Source organism: Motacilla alba, chromosome 2 (genome assembly GCF_015832195.1).
Source record: "Motacilla alba alba isolate MOTALB_02 chromosome 2, Motacilla_alba_V1.0_pri, whole genome shotgun sequence".
In the NCBI taxonomy this organism is placed as follows: Eukaryota; Metazoa; Chordata; class Aves; order Passeriformes; family Motacillidae; genus Motacilla; species Motacilla alba.
The window spans coordinates 58,612,911-58,625,975 of record NC_052017.1 but is presented as its reverse complement, the minus strand read 5'-3'; the positions used below and the strand labels follow the sequence as shown (position 1 = coordinate 58,625,975).

Here is a 13,065-nt window from a genome sequence, read left to right as displayed (position 1 = left end):
TTTCTCCTGCTGAGTTAGAGACCACAATTTGATTGTGGTCCCAGATTCTTGACAGAGGCAGGCTGGATAGAGCCTTGTCCATATGCAGTATCGTATTTGCTGTCCAAAGGGAAGAAGTGAGGGCTAGTGATTTTAAAAAAAAAGATCGGAACCATGCTAAAATAATTTCCCTACTTCTAGAGTCCTTGGCAAGGACACTGGTGTTGGTGGGAAGCCATCCTTGCCCACAGAGCCCACCAGTTTCCCTTCAGAGAGTGTTTCTCTTCCTTCTTGGGGTTAACTTTTCAATACTACATAGCTAGACTGCCTTAGTTGTGCCTTGACTTTCTGATTTGTTGCTTTTGCAGAACTCATTGGTGGTTGAGATACCACCTTTCCGCAATCAGAGAATTACCAGCCCTGTTCAGGTCAACTTCTATGTCTGCAACGGGAAAAGAAAGAGGAGCCAGTACCAGCTTTTCACCTATCTTCCTGCTAATGGTAACAAAACAAATTCCTTATCTCTTCTAGTAAAAGTGAGAGATAGTGATCATACATGGTTCTAATAATTCTTTAATAATTCAGATATTTTGGAAATATACCTGGTGCTATGAGAGTGAGAATAAATCCAATAGAACTGCCTTTGTCTCTGCTGCTCCCACAAGAGACCGCCTCTGTAGATTATTTCTATTTGCATTGGTGGCAGAGACCTGTTGAAACAAGGACTTCTGCTTTTGGGAGCTGAAGAGTCACAGCACAAACTCAGATGTCTGTGAAGGCACTGAGCTCTTTGCTAAGCTGCTGTCAAGCCTTGGTCTGACTTCCTAACCCCAGAGGGTAAATTGCATTCAAATAACATTTCTAAATTCACACCACAATATTTTAAGCATTCTGGGCTCTGAGCTGGAGGTGGTGTGTGGATTCCCCTTGCAGTCATCTCGCACCTTGCTGTCTTGCACAGGGTGAAAATTGAGATGGACAACGTAGGTAGAGATCAGAGTACTCCATGTAAAATGCTTCATGGATGGGAAATGTCCAGAAATGTGTAACAATTTTTTTTTTTTGAGCTTATATTGGTAGCTGTGAAGTGACAATAAAGTCACTCATGATAGCTGAATTCCAAGCAGGCTTCCATGAAGATTTTAATGGCTAGTAAATTTAGATTTTTTTTTTAAATTATTATTTGAAATGGCTTTTTTTACCAAGAACACTCTTTGGGGGAAAGTAGGAAAAGACGGGTGGTCGTTTTGTTGTTGTTGTTTGGGAAGCAAGAAGAATTAGAAAAAATTATTAAGCTATGCTGTTTTGTAGACTTTCCAAGCGAAAATAATCCTTCTGTGGGAAATACCAACAAAGCAATATTCAAGTCATGTCACATGACTTTAAGAGACATGCTAACTTTTTGTAGGTGAAATCCCATAAAGTACACATTTGGAATTTCACCCAGTTAGCATGTGTGCACTTTTATTGGGACTTAAATTAAAAATAAGAGTACAGGAAGCCTGACATGGCAACGGAGTGCTTATTGCATATGTTCTGTGTAGCTATGCTTCACTGAATCAGCCTACTTATGCAAACTTCATTCCCAGTGGGGATGTCTGTACATTTAAAGACTGTTCATCTCTTAAACTGGAAAGAAAAAGAGTTGTTATTCTCTTCCACAACATTTTTCAGCCACAAAAATCAGTTCTAGAGGCAATCAGGTATTGCCTTGTCACCCAAGTTACCCTCATAAATATTTCAGATTCAGAACTCTTCTTAGCTACTGTTTATTAAGCAGCATCTTCCCCCAGCCTTTATATAGGCCTTTTTTTACCATTGTATTCTAAACCCTGGGAATTGTGTGCACTCCTGCAGAGTTGGTTTATGCTATCACTGTTCTATGTTTGGAACATTTGATGCGAAGAGATGGGAATACGTACTAGTGACAGCAGACTTAGTGACAACAGGGAACCAGCCTAGGCTTTATTCTGCAAAGACATCTTTAATTATGGTAATTGTTGAAAACATTAGGAATCTTGTTTAGTCTGCTGTACCAATTTAAATTCAAGTGAAATCTTTTCATTTCAGTGTAAGGAAACCTGAAAGAAAAAATGTAACACCAGGGTAGGGTAAAGGAAAGTAGGTATTCCTAGTAAATATTCTTTCCATTCCTATTTGGTTCTCCATTCACATTCTCCTAATACATAAGTATATGTGCATGTAGGTAATTGAAAAACATGTTGCGTTCTTTGCAGCCTCTCCCATAACAGTGTTAAAAGTGAAAGTGCTTCTGCAACCATCAGAATTAATAGTACAGTATGTTTTTATTATGCTTGTGTTGTAATGCCTGTGTTACAGCTGTAAGGTTTTGCCCTTCTGTGGCTGGTATTTTTTTCCATCATGCCTTTCAAAGATAGATACAATCACCTCTGCTGTGTATTTAGAAACCACATACAGTGATTGAATCAGTCATTTATGCTGCTGTATTTCTAGGAGTCATTTTAGGCTTCATTTGATTTCAGTCACAACATTCTTTTACTGCTTCAAGGCATTGTGAAAAACCGAAGTTTAGCTCATGCAGAAAAAATTACCTCAGTCAAGAACCACTGGGCGATCAGTGTAAAAAAGTGTAGATGAGATAAGCATGATTTTGGCCCAGGTAACACTTTGTCTGTTGTTTAAACAAATCCCACAAACAGAGAAGGTGTAGGGTTTTGACAAGTGAATGTCAGAGTGACCATGAAGTGTAAGATGTGGTTTTACACAAATGAGATGGTATCCTGTAAACTGCTTCTTCTTCTGTGCTTTAGGACTAATCAAATGCTGCATTTCAGTGCCTACTGTAGTTTTACAGGTATTTCTGTGTGAGGGAGATTTTAAAAGCTTCATGATGCACATCAGATATATATTTTAGCACTCAACTGGACTGTGCCAAAGCAAAATACCAAATGTGGACCAAAGCCTGAATATTATGTGAACCCCCTGGCTGTGCTCCTGGGGTGGGTGTGGGCACACGCACACCAGTGGGAGAGCCATGGGCTCGCTGTGCAGCACCCACCCCCACTATGGGGCAGAAGGGGGATTTTCCTGTAGCTCCTATTTCTCCTCATTCCCTAGGGGAAAACAGCCAGTGGATCCAGGGACACGTGACCTCACTCATCCCACCTCCCATGGATGGTCCTATAGCATCTCCATGGAGTACAGCTCTGTGACATGCAGCCAGCACAAGCTGCCATCTCCAGCAGTGTTATTTCACCACCACAGGGCTTCTCCCATGCTGCAGAGATGTGGCAGGATTGTACCTTCCCTCTGTTAGCTCAAGTGTTTGGCAGAGCAGGAACTTACTTGGTGAAGATGAGTTTCTGCTTCAGAAATAAAAAAACTTCTGTAAAAATGAAAATCTTACTGCTCTGTAAATGAAAAGTTTAAATAACAAAGCAAAACAGAAAGTAGATGCTTCACGAAAAGGTCTTGAAAACGGGCTTGCTTAAGTCTTTGGCTTGGGATAAACTGTAAACCTAAGTACTCATAATCCATTTTTAATTGAAAATATTTATTTACTGTTCCGCTAAATTTGAGCAACTCCTCAATCCTGTATTAGCATATATTGTACAGAAATGACTGTAATGTCATTTTTTAGTGCTACTTCTATGATACGAATCACTGAGCAGTTGCATATCAGCTTTGTCCTGGAGCCTACAGGCTTGTAGGCTCTTGAGACTCCTCCACAGACATGCCTGGCACAGAAATATAAGTAGTTTCCATACCATTCTGGCACAGGTGAATTCCTGCAGCTCATATGGTAAGTACTGATATATTTTGCATTGCCACATCCCGTCAAAATTCGAGGAGAAAGGCTCTGGACCAGACACTGCCGTCAAGAGTCTGAGCAGAGCACAATGAGCAGACTCTTGGATGTTCAGCTTTTTAAGTGGCTCCACTGCTGTGGCTCCATGCAGGCGGCTCTGCAGCTCCTGTTATGTGCAGCAGAACATTTTGGAAAACCACATTTCAGGGTTAAACTAACCCGGGGAGTCTGAAGAAGAACACAGGCTGTGATTCCAAATCCTGTGTTTTCATCTGAGAAAGCTGAAGGAGTTCTCCTGCTCAGAAGAATTTAAACAATGAATGATAAGGATTAGATTTCTGTCTGTTTAGATTTCTTTTAAGTAGGTACAAAAAATAGAGGAAATGTGGTCAAGAACTTATTTTTGCAGATAGGAGCGAGTGCTCTGTATGTTTTCTGTTATCCAACAATTATTGATAGCAAGAATGTTGAACACAGGAAAGTTTTTCTTTGAATTTTATTTAGACAAGTAGTGATATTTGACTAACCAAAGACAGGCTAGTTTTTCCAGGAAATATTTAATAAAAAGGAAAAAAGGAAAAAAGGAAAGTTGATGTGTTTCTTCTACTGGAATGAAAAATATGCTTTTGCAAAGAGTTGATGATTAAGTATTTCCAGTTTCTGTTTCTGTCAGGCTTCTTAATTGTCAAAGCGTTATTAAAAGATCATTTAATTGCTTCTGGTATTTATTAAAATGGTGTTGATCTTCTGGGTAACTTTGAGATGCGTTTCGCTACCCACAGGGTCAGATTTCCAACTGCACAGCCTTCACTCACAGATACAGCTTTTCTGCAGTTGCTTTGCCTCCCTGCAGTCATCTGCACAAGTCTTCAAGATGTTGAGCTCCTCTGAAAACCTGGCCACAGTGACTTGGTGGGGATAGAAGTCCTTTGAATCTGTGGGTGTGTAGCTGTGCTGAGAGCCTGCCTGTGGTGACTAGATGTGTCTCAGTAGTGTGATTTACAGCCCAGTGGCAGAGAAGTGAAGCTCTTAACATTGTAGAATAGAATTGTAGGATATCTCAAGTTGGAAGGGACCCATAAGGATCATTAAGTCCAACTCCCCACTCCTTGCAGGACCACCACTTGGTGTACATCTGAAAAGGGTGTGTGCTGCCCACGGCATATTGTTGTCAGCATTCTCCTGACTTACCGCCTCTGCTCTAAAATTATCCCCTGCCCACCATACAGATGAGTGCAACAACACTTTTCTCATGGCTGCATTGAGCACCCAGGCCTCTGTTTCACCTCAGCCCTTCCACCCACACCTCAGTCCCTAAGTTAAAAGATGACATCAGCCCCCTTAGCAGAAATGAGGATGCGATGCAAAGTGTTGCCACTCTAATGTGACACAGCTTGTGGCTTGTGCTGATCATCTCCTGACACCTCTCACCTCTCGGTATTTGTTGAAGTTTCCTGCTTGAGGTCATCAAAATTATTAGCCTAGTCCTTCATGCAAACGATGGTGACTTGGGGGCCGCTGGGGGAGCAGGGCCAATGCAGGGCGTGGGTTGTGCAGGGACCGTAACCGGTGGCTGGTGCAATACGACCTCAGCAGTGCCTCCACAAGGAGACGGAGCGTGGCTGAGTCGACCTGGAGCCTCGGACCTGCTGGAGGGGTTTTCATCCCCAGGAGCACCTGGACTGCTGCAAAGCCAGCACATGGCAGGACAGGGCAACAGAAGGGATGAGGGGAAAGGTTGGCCCCAGAGGACTTTTATTTTAGGTAAAAATAGGAATCACAGTAACTCATTTTTACACTATACACTGACACAGTTTATTTCGTTTTGGCTACTCGGTGGCTGATTGTTACTTTTGACATTTAGCAGAGTGACTAAACGCAGGTGAGGTTTTGTCAGAGTCCTGTTGTCATTTATGACAATCACAAAGTTCATCATCACTCAGTGTATCACCCCCTTCACTCCCATCCAGGAGCTATGGGAGGTCTGTGGAGGAGCAGAGGAGGCTTGTGTTGCACTCACCAGCATTACACCCTCAGGTGCTGGGTTCCCACTGGAGCTGCCCACGCTTCGTACATTGCTCACACTTCATCCAGGTGACGTCCATTTTCAGCAGTCAGACAGAGCCTAGCCAGCTGCATCTGACCTGCACACAGAGTCTGTCTTGATCTGTGTGGGGAGGCGTATGAAGAACACTGCCTCTCTGTGGTGCTCCATCTTCATCTGGAAGGCCAGGAAAAAGCATCACCTGTGTGATTGCCCTGAGAAAGGCAGGGGTGGACATGTGCTCTATAGAAGCCCCTGGCTGTGTCTGACCATCAGCAATGATCACCCCTAACAGTTACCTTCCAGTGCTTAAAATTATCTTTTGTCAGTACCTCAATTTTCATATATTCCCCTTCAGATGAAAAAAAATCCAGCCTGTAGTTTTGGTCATTGAACTCATCTGCATGAGCATTTTGAGGGTTCCTTGCCTTGCTTTCCAGTGGTTTCACATGCATGCAGGGATAAAGTCAGCACTGGTGGTGTAATGATGTGTAGTATCATCAAAAAAGACCTCAGCCCAGTGGATTTTAACATCTGACAGAGATGACATAAAAAGCCTTGGCTGGTGCAGACTGGGTGTTGTGCACTGTTAAACGTCCTGTTAAGGCAGCAGTGGAGCCAGGTGCTGGACCACGCTGTTGAAGCAGCAGTAGAGCAGCCCAAGTGGGCATATCCGAGGACTTGATTTTCCTATTCAACACTGTAGGACTGAACAAAGTGTTAGGGTGAAAAATTGTGCCTTTTAAGAATTTTTATCTCTTTCTTTCGAAAGAAAGCTAATGCATGGTCTTCTGTACTAGCACAACCCAAAATGTCCTCCACCTACCTTCTACTTCTCCCCACCTGATTTAGCAGGGCATGCTACAAGCTACCGTATATAATTTTCTGTCTCATAAATATATGTAGAATAACCTAATTGTTTAACAGCTGTTGAAAAGCATTTAGCAAATGAGTTAGCTGGAAAGCACTTCCAAATCAGATAATGTCACTGTCCGAGATTATGTGGTGAGGTGTATGCACAAGGTTTCCATCTCCCCGAGCTATTCTTGTATAAAACTGTACATATTCATCTGAACCTGTAAAAATCTATACACAAAACCCAAAAACGGCTGGCAGGCAGGCAGACATGTTTTAGAGTTAGCCCTCCTGATGAGTAGCACCAGTCGTAGTGTACAAGTAAGAGAGGGCGAGTTCAGATACCTGTGCAGATAAAAGTTACACACACTATTGTGCTCCCTGCAGTGTCTTGATGGTAGGAGGCTTCCTTTGTGTCTGAGTCACCATGTGCTGGATTTAGTAACTAAAAGCAAAGGCTTGATAGCAGCTCGACCTTTAAAAGTGTTTTGGCTTAGTAGGTGCCTGGGGAAAACACCAAGTTCACAGACAGCATCTGCACAGGTCCCTGTAAGTTGACTGTCTCACAAGATCCCTGTGACTGAGTGCTCATTCCTTGTTGCTGAGGTTGCCACTGCTGCACATATGTTGGCGGGGCATTTCAGAAAGTGTTGCTCAGCCATGCTGCACGGGTGTTACTGAAGCAGGAATTATGTTTTGTGAGGGCAGCCAGCCCCTTGCCTCTCCCCAACACCGGCTGCTCCACAGTCAGAACAAGGGGTGAGGCCTCAAGTATGCTGGATCCAGCCAGTGCTGCAGCAGCAGCCAGGATTTTGTCTTTGCATAAATCCAGAGTGGCTACACTGCACATGGAGATGTGTCCACATCCCTAATTGGGGATCATCCCTAATTAGTCTCTGGTCAACCAGCAGCAAAGCAGTGACAGGAACTGGGGTCACCAGTGCAGTGTCTTCTGAAGGTGGGCTGCCAGTATCAAAACTGACTGACAAAGAAGGATTTCAAAGGCACAAACGGCCTTTCAGAGCTCAACTCAGTAATGGAGATTTAGATAGCTAACTCCTCAGCTCTCTTTAAAAGTCCCATCCCAAATTCTTACGGATTGCCAGACATTTAGTCCAGAAGTTGAAGAAACGTGTGTGTGCACATGATGAAAAAGGTAGTGTTTTGATTTTCATACTCTTAACTAAAATCTGTGTGCAGGTGCCAGGGAACTACATCATAGTCTGCACCATGAAAAGAAGCTATTTTGCTGGATAAGTTCAATCAAACTTAAGGGTAAAATAAATATATTTTAGTGCCATAAATGTCTACACTGATAATACTACATGGAAATAGGAATTTGATAGTTAAATGTTAATCAGGATAAACATCTGTTTAATTGATAAGATTTTATTTTTTCAGTTCATATATTTTAATAACATTCCTCCCCCCCAAAAAATAAAAAAAAAGTTTAAAAACCCATCTGGATTGCTGAAGTGCAAAAGCAAACACACACTTGTTAGAATTGTCAAAAAATATATATCGTTTATATCTGAGCACTTTCTGACTTGCTTTACTGAATGGGCATGATTTATTATTTTTCTTCTAGGCTTGATATATTAACTTTTTACCTGCTAGAAAGGCCTTTCATTTAAATGTGGGCTTGCAGAATTGGCTGAAATATTTCTCCCAGATTCAGACACACACAGAAGGACCATTGTCTTCCACCAGTGCCTTGGTATGATGTCATAAGCCTGATCTCTCTGAGTAAGAAGCTTTGATTTATAGCTAGGGCTGCTGCCAATGCGTGGTTCTCAGAACTTCACATTAAATTAGATGACATAACGACATGAGTCCGGAGTCTAAGAAGGCATCACCAAACCACTGAAAACTAATTTGAAATTAATTTGCTTATCAGACTAATTTAGAACAGTGACTTCTGTCATATTTTAATATTCAAAATCAAGGACTGTTTAAAACCGTCTGTCAGCTGACCTAATGCATTGTGAAGTAACAGGCATTAAAAATTTCACTGTACCAAACTTGCATTCTTTTTTTACCTTTTTAGGGCAAGGGCCAGATCCTTCAGCACCCTTAAATGAATAATGTGGCTTCCGAGTATCATCTTTTGTGTTTACAATTTCACAAATTCTGGCTTCATTGCTGCAGTTTATTATAGGTGAATCTCAGTGTATCACAAATTCAGTTGCAGTTTTTCGTTTTAGCCAGCTGAGAGTCTGCAAGACTGGGTGCTACCTCAGCACCACAGAGCAGTTCTGAGACAGAACGATTGTTGCTGTTTGGTATGGCTCTGCTGGATTTAAGAAGTGACTGTTTCTGCTGAAAGTGCTCACAGGTTCTGAACAGCTGTAGGTCTTTGCAGTTAATTGCCAGCTCAGGCCTGCTGTGTCTCTTTCAGCTGGCAGGGTGTTACCAAGTCGTTCAAGAGTTGAAGTATTTGAGCTAGAAGTTAGACTAATACTGTTCACTGTTAAATATTAATCCCGAGAAAATTAGTGGTGCTGCCTCTATCACGTTGCATCTCCCTCTGTGAAATATTCACTTGTGGAAGTCAGTGACGATGGAGGTGGGTGCGTGTTATGACAGCTAGCTTACCATGCCTCCATGGGGATGTATAAAAGGGCTCAAAACCCCTTTTTCCATGTTGGTTTTGTAAAGACTGGCAGTTCATCAGGCATGAGTCAGTAGATAAGTGGTAACACAAGCCGGCCTGTGAACAGTGCTGTCCACTGTGTTGTCTTATGCGGAGGGTTCCCCTGTGAACTGCCTAGGGTTCTCCTGTGCAGAGCCCTGATTTGGACTTGATCCTTGAGTGTCCCTTCCAAGTCAGGGTATTCTATGATTTTCTTATCTAGGAGAAGACAGTGAAGGTGGGTACTAAGGTTTGTATCAAGTTCTAAATCAGGTGCAGTTGCCCACCCCAGCTGAGCATCTCAGTCTCCCAGAAGTCAGTGAAAGGGTGAGGATGTGTTAGTTCCTTGTAGCCTCATTACAGTGTTTGAGTAACACCATAGACACTGTGATGGTGAGTAGCCAGTGAATACAGAAACAGGCTGTTCCTGCAATGGTTTGGGAGGTGTGCCTTGGAATACCCATAGCTCTTACTTCGGGCTCTCTAAAGTCCATTGAAAAGTGGAAGAAAACAGTTGCCCTTTCAAAGAATAAATGTAAGGTGGTTTACACCAACTTCTGACACAGTCAGAATTGATACTTTGTTAATATTTATTATTATTACTTTATTAATATTTATTATTATTGGTGTTTTCAGAATGACCAGATCAGTCCCACAGGCAGTTTGAGTTGAGTTTGCAAATACAAACATTGGCAAAGATTTTTGGCCTTTGTTACTCTGTTTGTTGAAGATACATAGGCTGGAGAGAAGCAAGTAATGGGACAGAGTAGCATAAACAAGCCTTTAACTGATGTAATGTAGCAGTTTAGGGTATTGTGTCCTCCACAAGTCAAGTACTACAGTTAATCATATAAAATACTAAAGTTGAGATCTGGCCGGAAGAGGAAAATTAATGTCTTCCGTTTCTTCTGACATGCTCAGCTTTACATGTCTGATTCCAGATCATCTGGATCATTAGTAATGATTTCTTCTTGGGAAAAAATAAAAATCTTACAGACCTTCTTTCTCCAAACTGGTACCTGATGAAGATGTTTGCTGTTTAAGGGGGTTGAGTGGCTGCCATCCCAGTCTGTATGATGCTCGTACCCACTCTGCACAGGGTTAATGGCTATGCAGCTGGCAAAACACAGAAAAGTCAGATACAAATCCCTTCACCATTTCAGCAGGAATACTTTTTCTGTCTCCTGGTGTGATACTTATTCTAGTGATAAGATTCGCATACAAACAAAATATATGAAACTGAGCAAGGACTGACTTCCTTTACTGTATTAAAAAAACATGTTAAAAAAGGTAATGAAGACAGTTCAGTTGAACAAGTTCAGGCAGCTCTAAGCATAAGTGCAGGTACTATTTGTCTGTTTAAAGACAATTTGTTTCCCGGCACATGAAATGACTGATGCCCATAAGTATTAGTTCAAAGCAAAATTACCCTAACTAACCCTGACCAGTCTCTGTTTTCCCTCTGAATTTGTAGGCACCAGAAATGTCTTTGGCTGCTGTCACCATCTCCAAGTGAGTTTTTGGACTAGCAGGTGTGGAATACAGTCCCTGCCACCCATCAGTCCTTCACCTTGTGCAGAGCAGGACTCCTCCATTGGTTGCAGTATGTGTATTTCAGTGTAGCAACACACAAAAAAAATTCGCAATATTCATGACCACTAACCAGACCTCCAAATGGACCCCATGGCACTGCTTTTTTAAAGAAAAAACTCAGACTGAAGTGGCAATAAAGTGCAATGGTGTGCTGCAGAAGAGCTACAATGAAAAACCAGCCTGAGATCAGGAACCTGTCTTCTGTAAAGCCTCCAGCCTGCCTGCCACCAGGGCTATAATCCTTCCCTGGGTTATAACAAGTCAGACAACTCCAGGGTTTATTGGAGTTGTATTGCCAGTGGTTGAGCGTGGAATTATTTAGCACAGGTGTTTCTATAACAGTGATATATTGGGAAAATTCAGTGTTCAACAACCATCATATTTCCAGCTGTGCTGTGGTTAGTGCTAGCACAGTGAACCTAATATAAAACATGTGAGAATATTTGCTAGCTCAGGAACTTGTTAAAGGTATTTTCTTACAATATCTGAGTTGCTGTGTTTATCTAGGTGCGTTTCTTCGGTCTTGCATTTTCCTAAAGGGTGTGATAGTGGTTTTGTCAAGCTGTCACTGAACGTGGAATCTGTTTCTCTCCAACCAAGTGCATTAGTAGCCCTGCTAGCCAGTGTGCAGCACCCAAACTGGTGAAAATAAGATTATGAGAAATCAAATGACAGTCCATCACACCTAGCCTATTTGTCTTGAGCAGCACCTGTGCATCTGTTACATATATAGACCTGTTTTTACTGGGGTGCTAGAAATCTTGGAACAAGTGTTGCAAGCGTCTACATGTAAAAGAACATAAAAGGAACAAAGTTAACAAGGGGCCTGGGGACTGTAAAACAAGGGTAGTGAAGTGCATTCACCAACAACAAAATCTGTGGATGTTAAAAGAGGTTTTATATGTACAGATGGACACGTGCATTTTAAGGGGCTCAAAAAGACTCATACACAAACATAATAAATGGCTAGAAAATGTGTAAGTGTTTTGTAAAACACATGCAAATAAAAATACAATCAGAGACACTTGTGCAACACACATGTATATGAGCTGAATTGTGGAAAGAGTTTCATTATTAGCTTCGTGCCACAATGGGTTGTTTATTAGAATATTACAAAAAATATTCTCTAGTGTCACCAGAAATTTTTTAGAAAGAAGATAAATGCCACTATGCATCCATACTTGATTGTTGTATGCATTAGAGGTGCATCTGACTAGAAAGAAATACATCCACGGTCTAGCTTGGCTCTATTATTTGTAATTTTCCTGACAGAGAAATGGGTCCGTTTTGCCTGTGCACTGCATCTGTTGTAGGAGAAGCTTCAAAGATGCCTCTCTTTGATTTGAGAGAGAAAGCCAATGTTGAAAAGACACCTTGAGTTGACAAAGGATCTTTCTTTGATTGGAGAAAGCAGCTCTGCATTTGTCACCACTGAATTGATGCTCACTGACAATAATTTCTATCCACATTCTGGTAGTTTTTAAAGATGTGACAGCTCAATTAGGGCATTGTTTGGGACAGTGGGTAGAGCAAGCAGAGGTCTGAAACAGGAATCAGTTTTTCTTGATAGCCAGAGACTGACCAACATTTGTTAGGAGCTGCCATTAGCAAAAATTAAATGCAATTATGTAAAAAACCAAGCAAATGAGATCCTACTCTTTCAAAAATACCCTCATAACTGAAAACTTCTTGTACATAGCACTGTGTCATGTATCTTTGCAACTTTATTTTCATTGAACTCTAAAAGCCCCATCTCTACCTTATTATGCTCCAGTTTACTACGTGTACAGACATTTATCAAATAGGCCATCGGTAGCTGTAGAAATGCAGTAGTCTATCCAAGTTAAAATTCTTGCCTTGATTACTACAAATCCATGGAGCCCTTGGGTCCAAAGCTTCCACTGAAGCACAGCTATTTGCAAATAGATTTTTATAGCACATTAGTGCTGGAGGAGAGTCCAAAGAAAATAGTCCTTTTCAATATTAGAACCAGCTGTGACTTTCTTGTGCTGATGACTCATTCATTTTTTTTTATAGGGTGGGAGAACTAGGCAAAAGACACACAGAGTCTTATTCACGACGTTGTTTGTTTTGCAAAGGGTATCCTAGCCACAAGCCAACTTGATCATACCAATACGCAACTCATGTTTATTTAAAACCTTTTTTCTTTTA

General features: G+C 41.6%; 1 protein-coding gene across 6 annotated transcripts in view; it reads left to right on the top strand.

Moving 5' to 3' along the window:
* NFATC1 (nuclear factor of activated T cells 1) overlaps positions 1-13,065 on the top strand; it is a 111,217-nt gene that overhangs the window by 65,335 nt on the left and 32,817 nt on the right. For 5 of the 6 annotated variants that reach the window (XM_038126015.1, XM_038126022.1, XM_038126033.1 and 2 more), the window contains exon 8: positions 348-480. In XM_038126015.1, coding sequence (XP_037981943.1) covers positions 348-480 — 133 coding nt within the window. Of the gene's footprint in view, positions 1-347; positions 481-3,078; positions 13,046-13,065 lie in introns of those variants that run through there. The other variant, XM_038126041.1, reaches the window with a different exon arrangement.